This window comes from Podarcis melisellensis (assembly GCF_964234715.1).
Source record: "Podarcis melisellensis genome assembly, chromosome: 2".
Classification (NCBI taxonomy): domain Eukaryota; kingdom Metazoa; phylum Chordata; class Lepidosauria; order Squamata; family Lacertidae; genus Podarcis; species Podarcis melisellensis.
In genome coordinates this window covers 115,820,230-115,841,785 of record NC_138529.1, presented here as the reverse complement: position 1 = coordinate 115,841,785, position 21,556 = coordinate 115,820,230, and the positions used below count along the sequence as shown (strand labels likewise).

General features: G+C 46.3%; 2 protein-coding genes across 15 annotated transcripts in view; both read left to right on the top strand.

Moving 5' to 3' along the window:
* Positions 1–365: 365 nt before the first annotated feature.
* LOC309364474 (uncharacterized protein) overlaps positions 366–21,556 on the top strand; it is a 40,951-nt gene continuing 19,760 nt past the window's right edge. For 3 of the 14 annotated variants that reach the window (XM_081901836.1, XM_081901835.1, XM_081901827.1), the window contains exon 1: positions 3,830–4,447. In XM_081901836.1, the coding sequence (XP_081757962.1) occupies positions 4,261–4,447 (187 nt within the window). In that variant the 5' untranslated portion in view covers positions 3,830–4,260. Of the gene's footprint in view, positions 876–3,829; positions 4,448–11,941; positions 12,128–14,483; positions 14,568–15,503; positions 15,621–15,882; positions 18,101–21,556 lie in introns of those variants that run through there. The other 11 variants (XM_081901833.1, XM_081901828.1, XM_081901834.1 and 8 more) reach the window with 10 other exon arrangements.
* LOC309364587 (uncharacterized protein) overlaps positions 897–21,556 on the top strand; it is a 39,769-nt gene continuing 19,109 nt past the window's right edge. The window contains exon 1 of the mRNA XM_081902213.1: positions 897–1,031. The gene's annotated coding sequence lies outside the window, so the exon portion shown is untranslated. The remainder of the gene's footprint in view (positions 1,032–21,556) is intronic.

Sequence of the window (21,556 nt, the reverse complement as noted above, 5' to 3'; positions counted from 1 at the left end):
GCTCATAGTGGCCTCTGCTGCTCTCCGCTTCCACAGCTACCATCACAACAACCCTGTGAGGTGGGCCAGCTTGAGAGGCCGCCAGCAGCCACAGGTCGCTCCCTGATCAGTACTTTTGGTTTAGATGGGGGCACGAGACTCTTAATCTCGGGGTCATGGGTTCGAGTCCCACATGAGGCAAGAGAGTCCTACATTGCTGGGGGTTGGACTGGATGACCTTCGGGGTCCCTTCCAACTCTAGAATCCAACCATGTTGACATACAAGTCTGCTTCGCCTTCTCATTCTTTTGGTCGGGCACCATTGCTTTACTGGTGTGCCAGTAAGCGAGTACATAGAAAGGGAAACTAAAAATAAATAATTTGTTCCCCAGGGAGGAACAAACTACACCTCCCAGAATCCTTTGGGTCTGGGAAAAGGGAAGAAGCGAAGGACTAGGCCATCGCAATCATAAACTGAGGTTGGTAGTGCAATAGCTCAGCAAACAAGCATTTGGGTTTCCTCAAACACTGCACTTCAATTGGAAGAAAGCAGAGCTCAGGTGAGGCTGGATTGTAAGCGAGTAAATAGAAAGGAGGGGGCGTGAGCAGCCTTTCCCAGAGCCCAAAGGCATATTTTGGGAGGAAAAGACTACACCTCCCAGAATCCTTTGGGTCTGGAAAAAAAGGGAAGAAGCGAAGAACACGAGGACATTCCTTTTTGTGTGGGTTTTTTGCAGGAGGCGTCCGGCCATCGCGATCTCTGGGGTGCAAAGAGGTTTTGCAGGGGAGGCTGAAGGTGGGAGCAGGAAGGAGTCTTTGCTGGCAGAGGCGCCCTTCGCAAGCAGCTGTACACGGGTGAGAGGGCACCGTCTGAACCCTGCAACACGTGAATGCCGGTGAGGGGGCGGGGCAGGAAAGGGCGGCGGGAAAGATGAGCCATTTTGGCTTTTCCCATTGCACAGGTAAGTTTGCACGTTGCATCGGGGTGAAAGAGGAGGAAGGGGAGATTCTGGGGAGCAGAAAACTCACTCATTCCTCTTTGAAATGAAACGGTAAAATGTTAAATTTTGTAAAATGGAACATTACCAGAGGTAACTAGCAATATGAAACATAGTAATAGTAGATGATAAAGATGCATCAGTGCTGTATACTAGCGTGTCGCGACACACAGTTTGGAAAGCTCCGCTATACAGCGTTAAAGTCTCGCATTGAATATAAGTGATCTGAAAAAAGGACTTTTACAATCTGAAAACGGATACAATGTATGGACTTTTTTGGTAACCCAAGAAAACCTTGAATAATCATCCTAATAAAAGCAACCCAAAGAATGAAGTTGCAAGCATCTATGGCAGGCATGGCCAGACTTGGCCCTCCAGATGTTTTGGGACTACAACTCCCATCATCCCTAGCTAACAGGACCAGTGGTCAGGGATGATGGGAGTTATAGTCCCAAAACATCTGGAGGGCCAAGTTTGGCCATGCCTGATCTATGAAGAAGACCGAGATTCCCATTCTGCGCTTGCCACCAAAGGTGTTCCTGAGGTGCTGCAGTTTTTGCTGAGGGCGTTTTGTCATTACAAAGACCGCTAACCTTTGAGGATATCTCTGTTTATTTCTCTAGGGTCGAAAGGGCCCTCCCTGCTGGACGTTGCCGGAGAGCAAGGGAGGCCATGCTGGAGAATGAGCGGGACGTGGCCTCTCTGGGTAAGGAGCCTCCTTCCTTGAGTCTGAAGCAGTTTCTTCTCACTCTTCCTTTGGGTTGGAGGGGTAGGTGGGGAGCAGATTTGTTCCACAAGATGTACTTTATTCTTTTTTTATATATATAGAATATTAATTAAGATTTTACAAAGACATAAATACAAAAATCCATAAAAAAGAAAAAGAAAAATACAAAAGAAAAAAGAAAAAAATAAGAAAAATAATAATAACAAATCCATTTTTTTTAACTTTAAACTCATTAGCTTGTTTCCTTGACCTCCTCTCACCTCCCCTTTTTGTGTTCCCATTTACATAATCAAATCAGCAGATCCTTACCCTCTTTCATTTATCTTAACTCTTTATCTTAACATATTATAACTCAATATTTTCATCCATTATCAATTCATTTTTGCATATTCTTATTAGCTTTGTTGCTAATGCCACTTATTTTCAATCCAACATCATTTTAACATTCATTAATTTTACAGTGTTTCTGCAGATAGTCTTTAAATTTCTTCCAGTCTTCTTCCACCAACTCTTCTCCCTGGTCTCGGATTCTGCCAGTCATTTCCGCCAATTCCATATAGTCCATCACCTTCATCTGCCACTCTTCCAGGGTGGGTAGATCTTGTGTCTTCCAATGCAAATGTATTTTATTCTTAAGGCCATCCATTTTGATCCCGACTTTTTCCCCTCCGAGGAGCGCAATGTGGGGCACACGGGTCTCCCCCCCCCATTTAATCCCCACAACAAGCCCCAAATGGCCTTGTATACCTGAAGGAGTGTCTCCACCTCCATCACTCTGCCTGGACACTGAGGTCCAGCGCCGAGGGCCTTCTGGCGGTTCCCTTAATGCAAAAAGTGAAATTACAGGGAACCAGGCAGAGGGCCTTCTCGGTAGTGGCACCCGCCCTGTGAAACACCCTCCCAGCAGATTTCAAGGAATTAAAAAAACTATATAAGCTTTAGAAGGCAGCCCTGTATCAGGAAGTTTTTAATGTTCAATGTTTTATTATGTTATTATATGTGCTGGAAGCTGCCCAGAGTGGCTGGGGCAACCCATTCAGATGGGTGGGGTACAAATAATAAAGTATTCTTATTAGTAATCTAGCGTAGGTGTGGAGAACTCAGACTGTTGTGTGGCTGTAAGGTAGGATTCTGTGCAAAATGAAAAATGCTGGATGGGCAGGGAATAATAAGAATAAGAATAAGAATACAGTGGTATACCTCTTAACCTGAGCTATTATTTCTGGGTTAGCGGAGTCTGTAACTTGAAGCATATGTAACCTGAAGTGTATGTAACCCGAGGTACCACTGTAATAATAATAATATGAAATTTACGGCATGTAATGCCCTAAGAGAGAATATTATGAAAATGATTTATAGGTGGTACATGACCCCAGTCAAGCTTGCAAAAATTTACCGCTTACCTGATAATAAATGTTGGAAATGTAAAGAGACTGAAGGTACACTCTTTCACCTTTGGTGGACATGCCCAAAGATTAAGGCTTTCTGGGAAATGATATACAATGAAATGAAAAAGGTATTTAAATATACCTTCCTGAAGAAACCAGAGGCCTTTCTCCTGCGTATGGTTGGCCAATTGGTGCCAAAGAAGGATAGAACATTCTTTATGTACGCTACAACAGCAGCAAGAATACTCATCGCAAAGTATTGGAAGACACAAGATCTACCCACCTTGGAAGAATGGCAGATGAAGGTGATAGACTATATGGGACTGGCAGAAATGACTGGCAGAATCCGAGACCAGGGGAGAGAGACAGTGGAAGAAGATTGGAAGAAATTTAAGGACTATCTTAGGAAACATTGCAAAATTAATGAATGTTAGAATGACGTTGATTTAGAAATTATGTGGTTTCCAGCTGTAATGGTTAAGTAAAAAGAAAAGAAAGGTTAAAAACTAAATGAAAAATAAGGGAGAGGATTGCTGAATTAATAATCAGAAATTGGAATACAGAAAGGGGAGGTATGAGGAAGTTGGGGAAGTAAGTTACAAGAAAATAAGGGATTGAAATTATACTTGTTTTTGTTTGTGTTTGTTTGTATTGTTGTTTAGTTTTGTTTTTATATAATTTTTGAAACTTTAATAAATATCTTTTTTTATAAAAAAAATAATAAACAGTTTTGTGAGGTAGAGTAGCCCTAAGAGCGAATGACTGGACCAATATTTCCTGATGAGTTTCATGGCTGAGGGGGATTTGAATTCTGGTCTCCCAGATTCCAGTCTGGCACTTTAACCACTGCGCTGCACTCTGGCTGTGCAAAATAGGTTTGTTGGCATGTGAGGGACTCCCACCAGCGTAACAGCAACAGTCTGGAAGCGCCAGCCATGTTCCCTCCCTGGGGTCCTGGCAGTGCAGTCCTGACCCCCCCCCCACCCTGCAGCCATCTTCAGCCGTCCTCCCTTCTCCTTCCAGCACAGACCAACCGGCCACCTTGCCCCACACAAACATGCAGCCCCCTAACCCAAGGTACTGTTTAGTTATGGGTTCTTCCTCAGAAAAGTTTGAGAGAGAGCTTTGGATGACCGGCCGCTGGGGATAGTTTGGGCCATGAAACCGAATGCTTCCTCCACGCTTCCTTCTCCTCACTTCTTCTTCTTCTTCCTCCTTCTCCCTTCTTTCCCGCATAGCACTGCCGTTTCCCCAGACGAGCCTCGTCCCCAGCGCAGAGCAAGCGGAAGAGCCCAGGAGGCCACAATATCAGATCTCAGACGGAACAGGGGCTGCCATTTTGGACACCAGCTCAGGTGAGGCAGTTTGGGTGGGATGCCGAGTCCGTTCAGAGTTTCTCCTCCCTTGATGAGAATTGGCAAGAAAAATCTTCTCTGTTACTTCATTCATAGGGTTGGTAAGGATCCTGTTGTGTTAAAGTTGCTTCTCCCACAGATCCGGCCACCGTTTTTCCTTTCCCCACCCCTGTCCTTCCTCCTCAATTTACTATTTTTAAGAACATGAAAACTTAGAATCTCGACCTTCTCACAATCTCTGCTTTGGTCTGTCCTGCATTTTCCAAGGTTCAGCTTCAGGGGGGGGGGCTCTGCCTTTTTGCACGATGCAAGAGGGAGAGAAACTTCACTTTCCCCTTTACACCTCTGCCCTGTCCTCCCTCCACCACCTTTGCTCTTCCTCCTCTAGCTCTGCTGCCTGCTGAGTCCCTCAGGCCCAGAAGTTAGGAGGATCAAGGAGAGGAAGAAGAAAGTGGGGAATGAGAGCAAACTGCTCTGTGAGCACATTTGGGTTTTTTTCTTTAAAGCGTCTTCTGTGGGCACCACCCATTCCGGTGATTCCTCCCTGGACTGAGAGCAGGTACCTTTGAGGGCATCATTGTTCGAAGGGATTTGGGTGGAAACCTGAACAAGTAGAATTTCGCTTGAGCCTCGAAAAGGACCTAGAGCTGAAAGAAGTGGGGAAGAGAGTCCCTTTCCATCTTCCTTTTCCTCCTACTTCTTCAATTTGGATTCTGAGGCTATTTCAAGGTTACCAGATTTTTCCCACCAATTAATCCAGGGTCACTTTTCAACTTCCTACTAAATAGCTGGATTTTGTCAGGGGACTGACTTGTATATCCGAGGACTTTCCCTGGGAAACGGGGACGTCTGGTAACCTTAGGCTACTTCTCTGCCATCTTCAAACCCTGATTCCGCTTTCTTCACTCTCTCAGCAGGAAGCTCAAGGAGGAAACACTTCTGCCCAGAGAGTGGCCGATGCTTTGCCTTCGGATTGGCTCTTGCTAGACACCAGAGAATCCACACAGGGGAGAAGATCCAGGAAAGCTCTGAGCGTGGGGAATGTTTTGGTCAGAGTTCAGAGCTTGTGAGCCCTTTGGAAACCCCTATGTCTTTGGAGTTCAGGAAGGTTCTTGCTCATCAGCCCATCGTTCTGATCCACCGGAACGTCCATGCAGGAGGAGAGAAGTCATATCGCTGCTTGGAGTGTGGGGAAGGTTTTTCCCAACTCTCAGATTTTGTGAAACATGAAAGAGGCCACACAGGAGAGAAACCCCACAAACACGGCAGGAGTAGGATCCAGTTCCCCAAGAGATCACAGCTTCATGGGCCCCATAAAGTCCACACAGGAGAGAAGCCCCACAAATGCAGTGTGTGTGGGTTATGCTTTTCTGTTAGGTCAGAACTTGTTAGCCATCAGCGAACCCACACTGGAGAAAAACCCTATGAATGCCCAGAGTGTGGGAAATCATTTGCTCACAAGTCAGTCCTTGTGGTCCATCGGAGGCTCCACACAGGAGAGAAGCCCTATGAATGCTGGGAGTGCGGGAAATGTTTTCCTCAAAACGCACAGCTTTGGAGCCATCGGTTGGTTCACACAGGGGAGAAGCGGTATAAATGCTTTGAATGTGGGAAAAAGTTTGCTTCCCGTTCCAGCCTTGCAACCCATCAGAAAACCCACACAGGAGAAAGGCCCCATAAGTGTCTGGAGTGTGGCAAATGTTTCCCCACAAAAGGAAGTCTCAGGCGACACCAGAGAATCCACACAGGAGAGAAACCCTATGAATGTAGAGAGTGTGGCAAATGTTTTCATGAGAAAGCTAACCTTCTGAGCCATCAGACTGTTCACAGTGGAGAGAGGCCCCATAAATGTGCGGAGTGTGGGAAAAGCTGTATTTCAGCATCAGAACTTGTAATCCACCGGAGAATCCATACGGGAGAGAAACCGTTTGAATGTGTGGAGTGTGGGAGATGGTTTTCCCAGAAACAACACCTCTGCAGACATCAGAAGGTCCATACGGGAGAGAAACCCTACAAATGCATGAAATGTGGAAAATGCTTTGCTGGCATATCAGACCTTCGTGTACATGACAGGATACACACAGGATTGAGGCCATATGAGTGTGGAGAATGTGGAAAACGTTTTTCTACTACATCATCTTTTATTATTCATAAGAGAGTCCACACAGGAGAGAAACCATATAAATGTTTAGACTGTGGAATGTCATTTACTTTATCAGGAAGCCTTAGGGGGCACCAGAGAACCCACACAGGAGAGAAACCCCACAGATGTTTGGAGTGTGGGAAATGTTTTTCAAGGAGGGACACTCTTGTGATCCATCAGAGGATCCACACAGGAGAGAAACCCCACAGATGTTTGGAGTGTGGGGAATGTTTTTCAAGGAGAGACACCCTTGTGATTCATCAGACAACCCACACAGGAGAGAAACCCTATAAATGCTTGGAGTGTGAGAAATCATTTCCTCAGAAGTCACCCCTTGTGATCCATCAGAGGATCCACACAGGAGAGAAACCTTACAGTGTGGGGAATATTTTGATCAGTGGTCAGCCCTCGTGGCACACCAGAGTGTCCATCCCAAAAGGAGGACGGACAGACATTAGGAGTGTGGAATATGCTTTGTAAAGAAATGAATCTTTTATCAACATTGGTGACTCCACGAAGGAAATAAATTGCAAGTGTCTGGAGTGTGGGAAAAGATTTGCTCCTCATTCGGACCTTCAAAGGCACCAGAGAATCCACAATAAAGGGAAACCCATTAATGTTTCGAGTGTGAGAAATGTTTGGCCTGGAAGCCGCAGGCTGGGGCTGCATCAGGGAGTCCTCACAGGAGAGAAACCACAAATGTACTTTGAGTATGTGTATTGCCAGATAATTTCAGAAAGCGGTGTCTCCTGATCTCAGTGTAATGGTAACTTTAAATCCTTATATATTTACAGTGGTGCCCCGCAAGACGAATGCCTCGCAAGACGAAAAACCCGCAGGACGAAAGGTTTTTTCGGTTTTTGCGTCGCTTCGCTAGACGATTTTCCCTATGGGCTTGCTTCGCAAGAAGAAAGCCCATCGGGAAATCTCTGGGGACCTCTTTTAAATGCTGGCGGTGGGGAGCAAAGCCTTTCCCCCCCCCGGCCTTCAGAAGAGGTCCAGGAAGGCCGGCGTGGGCCGAAAGGCTTTGCTCCCCACCGCCAGCATTTTAAAAGCGGTCCGGGATAGCAGGGAAGCGATTCTCCGCTCTCCCGGGAAGGCAGGCAGGGGGAAGCAAAGACTTTTGCCCCCCGCCGGCCTTCAGAAGAGGTCCAGGACCTGTTCTGAAGGCTGGCGGGGGGCAAAAGTCTTTGTCCCCCCTGCCTGCCTTCCCGGGGGCTTTTAAATCGCCCCAGGACAGCGGAGAATTCCTCCGCTGTCCCGGGGCGATTTTAAAATGCTGGCGGGCGGCAGCGTTTTAAGATCGCCCCAGACAGCAGAGAAGTCCTCCGCTGTCCCGGGGTTTTTAAAATGCTGGCGGGCGGCAACGAAAGTTTCGCTGCCGCCCGCCAGCATTTTAAAATCGCCCCGGGACAGGGGAGAAGTCTCCGCTGTCCCGGGAAGGCGGGGGGGGGAGCAAAGACTTTCGCCCCCGCCGGCATTCAGAAGAGGTCAGGGGACAGACTGTCCCCGGACCTGGTCTGAAGGCGGTTTCCATAGGAATGCATTGATTGATTTTCAATGCATTCCTATGGGAAACTGTGCTTCGCAAGATGAAAAACTCGCAAGACGAAAAGACTTGCGGAACGAATTAATTTCGTCTTGCGAGGCACCACTGTATCTGTACATATAATGAGGACTTTTCCATAGATCTAATTGTATGATGAGGACTTGGCATCAACCAGAGGTCTAGCCAGCTAGCCTGATAAGGAGTCAACTAGCAGACAGGCCTGTCTTGACCCAACCATGGAACTGGAAATTAGACATTGATTTTGGCCCACCGCTGTGAACAGAGGGAGTAACTTTGCTCTGTGACAACGGAGGAGATAATGGAGGATGGCAACAGAACTTAACGAGCCAGCCTGCTATTAGATCATGCTTGGAAGCCTCCATATAAGGGCTCAGCGACAGCAGCTCTGAGTCCCGCGTTCGAGTTCTGCTGGTGAATGTCAACGTTGGCCCTATTGAGGGAAGGGAAGGATCTCCTGCTTCCGGGGTCTGCAGCAAATGAGATGAACCATGAACTTCGCTTTTGCAGTTATCTCCATAATATCCTTTTGATCTTGTATCCTAAGCATCCCTCATTAGTGAGTATGGAACATAGATGTTAGACTGCTAGAATAATATTTAGAATTTATGGAACCCCATTAACTTTGTTTTAAAAAGGGCTGTCTCAGGTATCTAACTGTTGGAGATGCACTAGGGATAATGTTTCTCTAAAACATATGTTTTTTTCATTGTCCTATAACTGAAACTATGAACAGAACTGTACGGAACAACCTTATATTTACTGAGCAAAATATCCTCTTGAATTATATACCCAGCACATGGAACCTTACAAAAGGATTATACGAGTGGACTCTCCGTGCCCTGACCGCAGCAAAAGGACTGATACTGATGAATTGGAAAAATAAAAATGCGGCTCCCTTCTACGATTGGATTGAAAAGTTATACAAACTCGCAACATATAAACGACTTGCATATAAATGCAGACTTGCCATGGACAAGTTCAATGACATTTTGGATCCGTTTTTACAAATATTGTAATAGGTAAGGTCTGGTGAAGTACAATAACAACCTTGTAAAATATAGTTTGGGGTTTTTCCAACTCTCCCCCCTTTATTTTCCCCTCTTACACGGTTTCTGTTTCTCTTTTTCTCTCTCTCTTATTTACTTCTCACCATGTTTAGTGCACGTATCATTTTGTACTTTTCAACATTCAGTAAAGATTATTTTTTTAAAAAAGTTAAGACTGCTTATTTGCCTTCTCTTTGCTTAAATTCATAAAAACTTCTTCCTGTTCCTTCTTCGCCTCTAAAGAGTACATTGAGGTGGAGAATTCAAAAATGTTTTAAGCCATGAGCAAATTATTCCCTTCACTCCTCCCCTCTGAAACATAACATTTTTTTATCATGGAAGACAAAAAGCCTCCCAAAAATCTTTGGAATGTGAAAAATCCCACTTCCTCCCCCCCTAAAAAATGTTCATTTATTGATAATCAAAGGAGTGCATACAAAAATCTCCAAGTCAGAAAAACACTCTCAGTGAATTCAGCCTGATGCAATCTCACTTTATGCAAGTTTAGCAGGAGGCCCCCCCCTTCTTTACATCGTAATGCACAAGCACCACACACACCTCCCACTTTCCCCGGCCTGGAGAAAAGAAAGCCTTCCGTAAATAAGGAAGCGCTAGAACCCCTTATTTTCATGAAGTCTCCCTTAACATTCCACCTCGCCCTATCTTTATTATGAGTAGACCGGCCGCCGGAACTCTAGGTCAATCGGCTGCCGCTTCAGCCAATCAGCGTTACCGGACAGCGCCCCTTGCGGCGGCCACGCAGGTACTGCAGGCAGCGGGCGCTCGCTTTCTCCGTCTTTGACAGCTCTCAATACAAAGTCCAATTGACCGTGACTGATTTAATCAAAATGTTGCAAGCCGCTTCCGGAAGGCGAAAGTGCTTTGAACTTCCAGGACAGTATTCTTCGTAAATTCACCAAAAATCAACCGTACATCGGATTTTCACCGGACCACTTTTATTTTGCTTCATATTACAAGGGCTATCAAAGGGGGGTGTCCTGATACCAGTCAGCCATAATCCCTTGACCGAGCAGGCACGGTACTCTGCGACCCTTCCCCAGTTGGCATGACAACCTTGATAGTCATCTTGATGGGCTCAGAGGAAAGACTATCAAGGACACAACAAACTGCATACGTTAGTGTATTCTGCACAGACTCTGACAAAAGGCCCGTGACTGGATTCCCCTCAGGGGGCAGGAAACTGCGCCTTACCCTTTGTCTCCTGTGAATGACTCATGTGGGGGAAGAAAGAGGGCTCTGGCCAGGTGTCAAGGTACTCAGATTACCTGCGCAGCCTCTCCTCGACCCCTCCTATTTTTAAAACAAAATAAAAAAAATTCCTTCCAGTAGCACCTTAAAGACCAACTAAGTTAGTTCTAGGTATGAGCTTTCGTGTGCATGCACACTTCTTCAGATACACAGAATTTTTTTTATTTTTTATTTTTTGTTTTGACTATGGCAGACCAACACGGCTACCTATCTGTAACTTCCTATTTTTAATGTAGTCATGATGTAAATATTATGTTTTTCTAGGAGTGTAACCTAGGGGATTAGGAGCTGATAAAAGTTGGGGTCTTCTTTTCTTCTGGGCTTCCATCTTGCTTCACCTTGTGGGCGGTGGGAGTCCTGTCGCGACAGTCTTCTCAATAAAGACCAAGCCTCCAGGCTGCTGATTTGCTTCAAAGGTGCTCTGGTTGGTGTCTTGATCTTGTCCAAGGGAGCCCTCGGTTTTTCCAGTAACACAAGATAAGTAAGAAGAACAAAACAAGAAATGAAAGGAAGGGAAGAAAAAACGAAAGAGTAAGACTACTAACATACTAAGTACATTGAAGTTTGAATTTCAAAGCATCATAAATAAATGTACATTTTCCATTTTGCTGATGGTGTTCCTTTTACTGATATTTTTACCATTCTGCTTTGAGGTTAGTTTCTTGAATGGTCCAGTGGAGGACAACTTTCAGGAAACAAATAAACGAATAAGATCTCCTCGGTTTTGAAAAGGGCCAAATTCTCCTCCTGACAACCTTGATGGGGCTTAAGGCAGTTTTACACTGGAAGTGAGTGAGGCTGCCCGGCATCTCCCTCTTTCGCCTCTTGTGAACTGAGAGGGGATTGCAGAGGCCCAAATCCGCTTATTTCTGTCTTATTTCTGCTGGGTGAGCCTTAGCCGGAAGGCAGGACCCCTCTGCACCAGCCCAGCTGCACTTCTCCCCCCGCCTTTTCCCCAAGGGGCTCAGGGCGGCCTCTGCTGCTCTCCGCTTCCATCACAACAACCCTGTGAGGTGGGGCAGCTTGAGAGGCCGCCAGCAGCCACAGGTTGCTCCCTGATCAGTACTTTTGCTTTAGATGGGGACTCTTCATCTTAGGGTCACGGGTTCGAGTCCCACGTGAGGCAAAAGAGTGCTGCGTTGCCGGGGTTGGACTGGATGACCTCGGGGTCCCTTCCAAGTCTAGAATCCAACCACGTTGACATGCAAGATGGTTTCATCTTCTCATTCTTTTTGCTGGGCACCACTGTGACGTGTTAGGCGGTGCAGAGAGGTGTGCCAGAAGGTGAGTCAATAGAAAGGGAAAATAAAAATAAAGGAGCACCCTTCCTCGGAGCCCCCCCAAAGGCACTATTTCCCCCCCTTCACAGGGGGAACAGACTACAAATCCCAGAATCCTTTGCATCTGGGAAAAGGGAAGAAGCGAAAGGGCAGGACATCTCAAGAGGTCCCTGTTTCCTCTGGCCAGCCCCCATTTGTGTGGGTCTTTTGCAGGAGGCGTCCGGCCATCTCGATCTCTGGGGTGCAAAGAGGTTTTGCAGGGGAGGCTGAAGGTGGGAGCAGGAAGGAGTCTGTGCTGGCAGAAGCGTCCTTCGGAAGCAGCTCTACACGGGTGAGAGGGCACCATCTGAACTCTGCAACACGTGAATGCCGGTGAGGGGGCGGGGCAGGAAAGGGCGGCGGGAAAGATGAGTCATTTTGGCTTTCCCCATTGCACAGGTAAGTTTGCACGTTGCATCGGGGTGAAAGAGGAGGAAGGGGAGATTCTCGGGAGCAGAAGAAGGGATCACTTTCGCCTGTTTATTCTTCTTTGAAAGCTTTGAAATGAAATGATAAAATGTAAAATTATGTAAAAGGCAATGGTAACCTGAGATAAATATGAATATGAAACGTAGTAATAGTAGATGATAAATATGCGCCAAGAATGGAGTGCCAAATGGTATTAATTGGTATAAAGCCTATAAAAATAACTGACACAAAATGAAATGAAAGCTTGGTGGTAGATTGTGCATATTTTGAATTTAAAAATCTGGACATTAAGAAAAATCAGATAACATTATAATCCCCTTTTTAAGAAAGAAAAAGTTTGCAATTGGAGTACCCCCCTGAATATTTTAAAGTGTTCCCAAATGTCCTGTATATCCTGGGGGTGGGGGGTGTGGAAATCTCAGATCCTGGGGCCAAACGGGGGTCTAGCTGGACTCCTCATTCCCCCCCCCATGCCAGCCCCATCTCTCTAGGGTGCTTCAGCCCTGCTCTAAGTCGGGTGCTTTTGCCTGGCTAGAATATGCCATCGATTATTCCCCTGACCTGCTTGGCTGGAGTTGTGTGTGCATGTAAATAGACCTCTGGTTTCTGTGGGGCTGGAATGTATCCCACGGGTTGTGTGTATTTTACTTCCTTGCATTCATACCCCACCCATCCTGCCAGGAGCTCAAGGTAGCTTGCATGTTCCCCATCTCCCCATTTCTTCCCCACAACAACCCTGTGAGGGAGGCCAGGCGGAGAGACAGTGACCGGCCCAAGATCACCCATTGGGCTTCATGGCCAGGTGGGGATTTGAACCCCGAACTCCCAGGTCTCGGCACAGAACTCTAACCACTACACCACATTGCCATGCTTCTTGGTATTAGACGGGGGTCTTTTCCCAGCCTCTCTTAGATAGACCATGAATTGGACTTGGGGGGATCTGCTCTGCCAAATGAGCTAAGGCTGCTCTCCCATCTCTTTTTTATTTTTTTTGGAAATATTTAATTTTCAAATATTACAAATTCTTTTAAAATACAGTTATAACTACTCTCTCATATCCGTTGACTTCCCATCCACCCTGCCATGGTGTTTTCTTATTCCCTTACAAGTCTGCAATGATACTTTTATTACAGTGGCACCTCAGGTTACATACGCTTCTGGTTACATACGCTACAGGTTACACACTCCGCTAACCTAGAAATAGTGCTTCAGGTTAAGAACTTTCCTTCAGGATAAGAACAGAAATTGGGCTCCGGCGGCGCAGCAGCAGCAGGAGGCCTCATTAGCTAAAGTGGTGCTTCAGGTTAAGAATAGTTTCAGGTTAAGAACGGACCTCCGGAACGAATTAAGTACTTAACCTGAGGTACCACTGTATATCCATTCTGGACTTAACCATCCTGGGGTCCTTACCTTTTTTTATTATTATTAACTCTAATTTGTTCACTGCAGTCAACCCCAGGAAACAGCCATAGGCTGGGGACCTGACCTTGGGTTGCAAAAAGTAAAAAACAGAACACTCTGAAAGCTGAGCTTTTTTAAAAAACAAACCCCAAAGTTTTTTAGATTTTTTTTTATAAATATGTAAAAAAAAAACACCTCAATTTTTAATCAAATATTTTTTTCAGTGTCAATGAAAACTATTAAATGCGTAGAAAAAGAACCTACCCACGTGATGCTGAAACAAAAACCTTGCACATCCACTGTGTAAAAGAATGAAAGTCTACTATCCCCCTTCTCTCTCTCCCCAAACCTTATACTGCAAGCAAAAACGTTTTCAGGTGGGTGACACATTTTTTAGACATGCATAATTTGCGACGCAGTAATTCGGTTTCCCTAGCAAACCGGAGGTTAAACTAACCCCTTTCCAGCCCCGGTAGGAACGTGGGGAGTGTCTAAACGCCACAACTACACACTGCAGCTGACACACTAACGTGTCGCGACATTAGTGGCAAAAGTCCAGTACTGAGCATTAAAGTCTCACATTGAAAATAAAGGATCGGAAGAAAGAACTTTTATGATTTGAAAACGGAGACAACTTGTGCACTTTTTTGTTAACCCAAGAAAATCAATAATAATAATAATAATAATAATAATAATAATAATAATAATAGAATGTAGTTGCAAGGATCTATGGGGAAAACCGAGATTCTCTCCTCACTTGCCACCAAAGGCATTCCTGAGGTGCTGCAGTTTTTGCTGAGGGCGTTTTGTCATTACAGAGACCGCTAACCTTTGAGGATATGTCTGTTTATTGCTCCAGGGTCGAAAGGGCCCTCCCTGCTGGACGTTGTCCGAAGAGCAAGGGAGGCCATGCTGGAGAATGAGGGGGACGTGGCCTCTCTGGGTAAGGAGCCTCCTTCCTTGAGTCTGAAGCAGTCCTTCCGGGACATTTTCTTGTCACTCTTCTTTTGGGGCGGAGGGGTAGGTGGGGAGCAGATTTGTTGCACCAGAGCTGCAAATGTACTTTATTCTTAACGCCATCCATTTTGATCCCGACTTTCCCCCCTCCAAGGAGTGCAACGTGGGGCACATGGGTCTCCCCCTCATTGAATTCCCACAAGAAGCCCTAAACGGCCTGGGCCCCATATACCTAAGGAGCATCTACATCCCATCATTTAGCCAGGACACTGAGGTCCAGCTCTGAGGGGCTTCTGCCGGTTCCCTCAACGTGAGAAGTGAAGCGATAGGGAACCAGGCAGGGGCCTTCTTTGTAGTGGCACCCTCCTGTGAAACACCCTCCCGTCATATATCAAGGAAATAAATAACTATATAATCTTTAGGAGCCCTGTATCAGGAAGTTTTTAATGTCGGACATTTGATTATGTTTTTATATGTTCTGGAAGCTGCCCAGAGGGGGTGGGGTGACCCAGTCAGATGGGTGGGGTTCAAATCAAAAAGTATTAGCCTCCCAGGTCCTAGTCGGGCACTTTAACCACTGTGCTGCACTCTAGCTGTGCAAAATGGGTTTGCTGGCATGGGAGGGACTCCCACCAGCGTAACAGCAATACTCCAGAAGTGCCAACCAAGTCCCCTTCCGGGGGTCCTGGCAGTGCAATCCTGACCCTTCACCCCGCAGCCATCTTCAGCCGTCCTCCCTTCTCCTTCCGGCACAGAGCAAAGGACCACCCTGCCCCCCGCAAACACGCAGCCCCCTAACCCAAGGTATTGTTTAGCTATGGGTTCTTGATTAGCGGTCGTTGGGGATAGTTTGGACCATAAGGCCGAACGCTTCCTCACATCTTCTTTCTCCTCTTCTTCCTTCTTCTTCTTTCCCGCATAGCACTGTCGTTTCCCCAGACGAGCCTCGTCGCCAGCGCAGAGCAAGCGGAAGAGCCCAGGACGCCACAATATCAGATCTCAAACGGAACAGGAGCTGCCATTTTGGACACCAGCTCAGGTGAGGCAGTTTGGGTGGGATGCCAAGTCCGTTGAGAATTTCTCCTTTGCGAAGAAATGGCAAGAAAATTGTTCTCTGTTACTTCATTTTAAAAAAGCGCTTCCACTGGTTATACATCATGCAGTGGGTGTTGGGGGGGGAGGGGAGAAGTGGTACAACCTCCGTCTCTCACGCATCATCTGCTCCAATGATTTCAGTCTGGATTCTGAAGCTACTTCTCTGCCATCTTCAAACCCCGATTCCACTTTCTTCACTCTCTCAGCAGGTATTTCAAGGAGGAAACACTTCTGCCCAGAGAGTGGCCGATGCTTTGCCTTCGGATTGGCTCTTGCTAGACCCCAGAGAATCCACACAGGGGAGAAGATCCAGGAAAGCTCTGAGAGCGGGGAATGTTTTGGTCAGAGTTCAGAGCTTGTGAGCCATTTGGAAACCCCTATGTCTTTGGAGTTCAGGAAGGTTCTTGCTCATCAGCCCATCGTTCTGATCCACCGGAACGTCCATGCAGGAGGAGATAAGCCGTATCGCTGCTTGGAGTGTGGGGAAGGTTTTTCCCGACTCTCAGATTTTGTGAAACATGAAAGAGGCCACACGGGAGAGAAACCCCACAAATATGGCGAGAGTAGGATCGGGTTCCCCAAGAGATCACAGCTTCATGGACCCCATAAAATCCACACAGGAGAGAAGCCCCACAAATGCAGTGCGTGTGGGTTATGCTTTTCTGTTAGGTCAGAACTTGTTACCAATCAGCAAACCCACACTGGAGAAAAACCCTATGAATGCCCTGAGTGTGGGAAATCATTTGCTCAAAAGTCAGGCCTTGTGGTCCATCGGAGGCTCCACACAGGAGAGAAGCCCTATGAATGCTGGGAGTGCGGGAAATGTTTTCCTCAAAACGCACAGCTTTGGAGCCATCGGTTGGTTCACACAGGGGAGAAACGGTATAAATGCTTTGAATGTGGGAAAAGGTTTACTTCCCGTTCCAGCCTTGTAACCCATCAGAAAACCCACACAGGAGAAAGGCCCCATAAGTGTCTGGAGTGTGGCAAATGTTTCCCCAAAAAAGGAAGTCTCAGGCGACACCAGAGAATCCACACAGGAGAGAAACCCTATGAATGTAGAGAGTGTGGGAAATGTTTTCATGAGAAAGGTGAACTTCTGAGCCATCAGACTGTGCACACCGGGGAGAGGCCTCATAAATGTGTGGAGTGTGGGAAATGTTTTATTTCAGCATCACATCTTGCAATCCACCAGAGAATCCATACGGGAGAGAAACCCTACAAATGCATGGAATGTGGAAAATGCTTTTCCCAGAAACAACACCTCATGCAGCATGAAAAAATCCACACTGGGGAGAAACCCTACAAATGCATGGTGTGTGGAAAATGTTTTGCCAGCAAATCACACCTTCATGTACACCAGAGAATCCACACAGGAGTGAGACCATATGAATGCGGAGAGTGTGGGAAATGTTTTTCCTGTTCATCAAATCTAATTATTCATAAGAGAGTCCACACAGGAGAAAAGCCATATAAATGTTTAGACTGTGGAATGTCATTTACTTTAGCACATAGTCTTAGGGGGCACCAGAGAACTCACACAGGAGAGAAACCTTACAAGTGCCTGGAGTGTGGGAAATGTTTTTCAAGAAGAGACACCCTTGTCTCCCATCAGAGGATCCACACAGGAGAGAAACCCTATAAATGCTTGGAGTGTGAGAAATCATTTCCTTCGAAGTCACCCCTTGTGATCCATCAGAGGATCCACACAGGAGAGAAACCCTATAAATGCTTGGAGTGTGAGAAATCATTTCCTCGGAAGTCACAACTTGTGATCCACCAGAGGATCCACACAGGAGAGAAACCCTATAAATGCTTGGAGTGTGAGAAATCATTTCATCAGAAGTCATACCTTGTGATTCACCAGAGGATCCACACAGGAGAAAAACCTTACAGGTGCTTGGAGTGTGGGAAATGTTTTTATCGGTCACAACATCTTCACAGACACCAGAAAGTCCACACAGGAGGAGAGCTTCCCAATGTGTAGAGTGTGGGAAATGTTGAAGGTGGAAACCTTCAAAGACTCCATGTGGAATAAAGAGCATATAAATGTTGGGAGTGTGGGGAATATTTTGATCAGTGGTCAGCCCTCGTGGCACACCAGAGTGTCCATCCCAAAAGGAGGACGGACAGACATTAGGAGTGTGGAATATGCTTTGTAAAGAAATGAATCTTTTATCAACATTGGGGACTCCACGAAGGAAATAAATTGCAAGTGTCAGGAGTGTGGGAAAAGATTTGCTCCTCATTCGGACCTTCAAAGTCACCAGAGAATCCACAATAAAGGGAAACCCATTAATGTTTCGAGTGTGAGAAATGTTTGGCCTGGAAGACGCAGGCTGGGGCTGCATCAGGGAGTCCTCACAGGAGAGAAACCACAAATGTACTTTGAGTATGTGTATTGCCAGATAATTTCAGAAAGCGGTGTCTCCTGATCTCAGTGTAATGGTAACTTTAAATCCTTATATATTTACAGTGGTGCCCCGCAAGACGAATGCCTCGCAAGACGAAAAACCCGCAGGACGAAAGGTTTTTTCGGTTTTTGCGTCGCTTCGCTAGACGATTTTCCCTATGGGCTTGCTTCGCAAGAAGAAAGCCCATAGGGAAATCTCTGGGGACCTCTTTTAAATGCTGGCAGTGGGGAGCAAAGCCTTCCCCCCCCCCGGCCTTCAGAAGAGGTCCAGGAAGGCCGGCGTGGGCCGAAAGGCTTTGCTCCCCACCGCCAGCATTTTAAAAGCGGTCCGGGATAGCAGGGAAGCGATTCTCCGCTCTCCCGGGAAGGCAGGCAGGGGGAAGCAAAGACTTTTGCCCCCCGCCGGCCTTCAGAAGAGGTCCAGGACCTGTTCTGAAGGCTGGCGGGGGGCAAAAGTCTTTGTCCCCCCTGCCTGCCTTCCCGGGGGCTTTTAAATCGCCCCAGGACAGCGGAGAATTCCTCCGCTGTCCCGGGGCGATTTTAAAATGCTGGCGGGCGGCAGCGTTTTAAGATCGCCCCAGACAGCAGAGAAGTCCTCCGCTGTCCCGGGGTTTTTAAAATGCTGGCGGGCGGCAACGAAAGTTTCGCTGCCGCCCGCCAGCATTTTAAAATCGCCCCGGGACAGGGGAGAAGTCTCCGCTGTCCCGGGAAGGCGGGGGGGGAGCAAAGACTTTCGCCCCCGCCGGCATTCAGAAGAGGTCAGGGGACAGACTGTCCCCGGACCTGGTCTGAAGGCGGTTTCCATAGGAATGCATTGATTGATTTTCAATGCATTCCTATGGGAAACTGTGCTTCGCAAGATGAAAAACTCGCAAGACGAAAAGACTTGCGGAACGAATTAATTTCGTCTTGCGAGGCACCACTGTATCTGTACATATAATGAGGACTTTTCCATAGATCTAATTGTATGATGAGGACTTGGCATCAACCAGAGGTCTAGCCAGCTGGCCTGATAAGGAGTCAACTAGCAGACAGGCCTGTCTTGACCCAACCATGGAACTGGAAATTAGACATTGATTTTGGCCCACCGCTGTGAACAGAGGGAGTAACTTTGCTCTGTGACAACGGAGGAGATAATGGAGGATGGCAACAGAACTTAACGAGCCAGCCTGCTATTAGATCATGCTTGGAAGCCTCCATATAAGGGCTCAGCGACAGCAGCTCTGAGTCCCGCGTTCGAGTTCTGCTGGTGAATGTCAACGTTGGCCCTATTGAGGGAAGGGAAGGATCTCCTGCTTCCGGGGTCTGCAGCAAATGAGATGAACCATGAACTTCGCTTTTGCAGTTATCTCCATAATATCCTTTTGATCTTGTATCCTAAGCATCCCTCATTAGTGAGTATGGAACATAGATGTTAGACTGCTAGAATAATATTTAGAATTTATGGAACCCCATTAACTTTGTTTTAAAAAGGGCTGTCTCAGGTATCTAACTGTTGGAGATGCACTAGGGATAATGTTTCTCTAAAACATATGTTTTTTTCATTGTCCTATAACTGAAACTATGAACAGAACTGTACGGAACAACCTTATATTTACTGAGCAAAATATCCTCTTGAATTATATACCCAGCACATGGAACCTTACAAAAGGATTATACGAGTGGACTCTCCGTGCCCTGACCGCAGCAAAAGGACTGATACTGATGAATTGGAAAAATAAAAATGCGGCTCCCTTCTACGATTGGATTGAAAAGTTATACAAACTCGCAACATATAAACGACTTGCATATAAATGCAGACTTGCCATGGACAAGTTCAATGACATTTTGGATCCGTTTTTACAAATATTGTAATAGGTTAAGGTCTGGTGAAGTACGATAACAACCTTGTAAAATATAGTTTGGGGTTTTCCCACCTCTCCCCCCCTTTATTTTCCCCTCTTACACAGTTTCTGTTTCTTTTTCTCTCTCTCTTATTTACTTCTCACCATGTTTAGTGCACGTATCATTTTGTACTTTTTCAACATTCAGTAAAGATTATTTTTTTAAAAAAGTTAAGACTGCTTATTTGCTTTCTCTTTGCTTAAATTAATAAAAACTTCTTCCTGTTCCTTCTTCGCCACCAAAGAGTACATTGAAGTGGAGAATTCAAAAATGTTTTAAGCCATGAGCAAAATATTCCCTTCACTCCTCCCCTCTGAAACATAACATTTTTTTATCGTGGAAGACAAAAAGCCTCCCAAAAATCTTTGGAATGTGAAAAATCCCACTTCCTCCCCCCCTAAAAAATGTTCATTTATTGATAATCAAAGGAGTGCATACAAAAATCTCCAAGTCAGAAAAACACTCTCAGCGAATTCAGCCTTTTACAATCTCACTTTATGCAAGTTTAGCAGGAGACCCCCCCCCCCTCATTACATCGTAATGCACAAGCACCACACACACCTCCCACTTTCCCTGGCCTGGAGAAAAGAAAGCCTTCCGTAAATAAGGAAGCGCTAGAACCCCTTATTTTCATGAATTCTCCCTTAACATTCCACCTCGCCCTATCTTTATTATGAGTAGACCGGCCGCCGGAACTCTAGGTCAATCGGCTGCCGCTTCAGCCAATCAGCGTTACCGGACAGCGCCCCTTGCGGCGGCCACGCAGGTACTGCAGGCAGCGGGCGCTCGCTTTCTCCGTCTTTGACAGCTCTCAATACAAAGTTTCCGAGTTCAATTGACCGTGACTGATTTAATCAAAAGATTGCAAGCCGCTTCCGGAAGGCGAAAGTGCTTTGAACTTCCAGGACAGTATTCTTCATAAATTCACCAAAAATCAGCCGTACATCGGATTTTCACCGGACCACTTTTATTTTGCTTCATATTACAAGGGCTATCAAAGGGGGGTGGCCTGATACCAGTCAGCCATAATCCCTTGACCGAGCAGGCACGGTACTCTGCGACTCTTCCCCAGTTGGCATGACAACCTTGATAGTCATCTTGATGGGCTCAGAGGAAAGACTATCAAGGACACAACAAACTGCATACGTTAGTGTATTCCGCACAGACTCTGACAAAAGGCCCGTGACTGGATTCCCCTCAGGGGGCAGGAAACTGCGCCTTACCCTTTGTCTCCTGTGAATGACTCATGTGGGGGAAGAAAGGGGGCTCTGGTCAGGTGTCAGGGTACTCAGATTACCTGCGCAGCCCCTCCGCGACCCCTACTATTTTTTTAAAAAAATAAAAAAAATCCTTCCAGTAGCACCTTAAAGACCAACTAAGTTAGTTCTAGGTATGAGCTTTCGTGTGCATGCACACTTCTTCAGATACACAGAATTTTTTTTATTTTTTATTTTTTGTTTTGACTATGGCAGACCAACACGGCTACCTATCTGTAACTTCCTATTTTTAATGTAGTCATGATGCAAATATTATGTTTTTCTAGGGGTGTTGGGGTCTTCTTTTCTTCTGGGCTTCCATCTTGT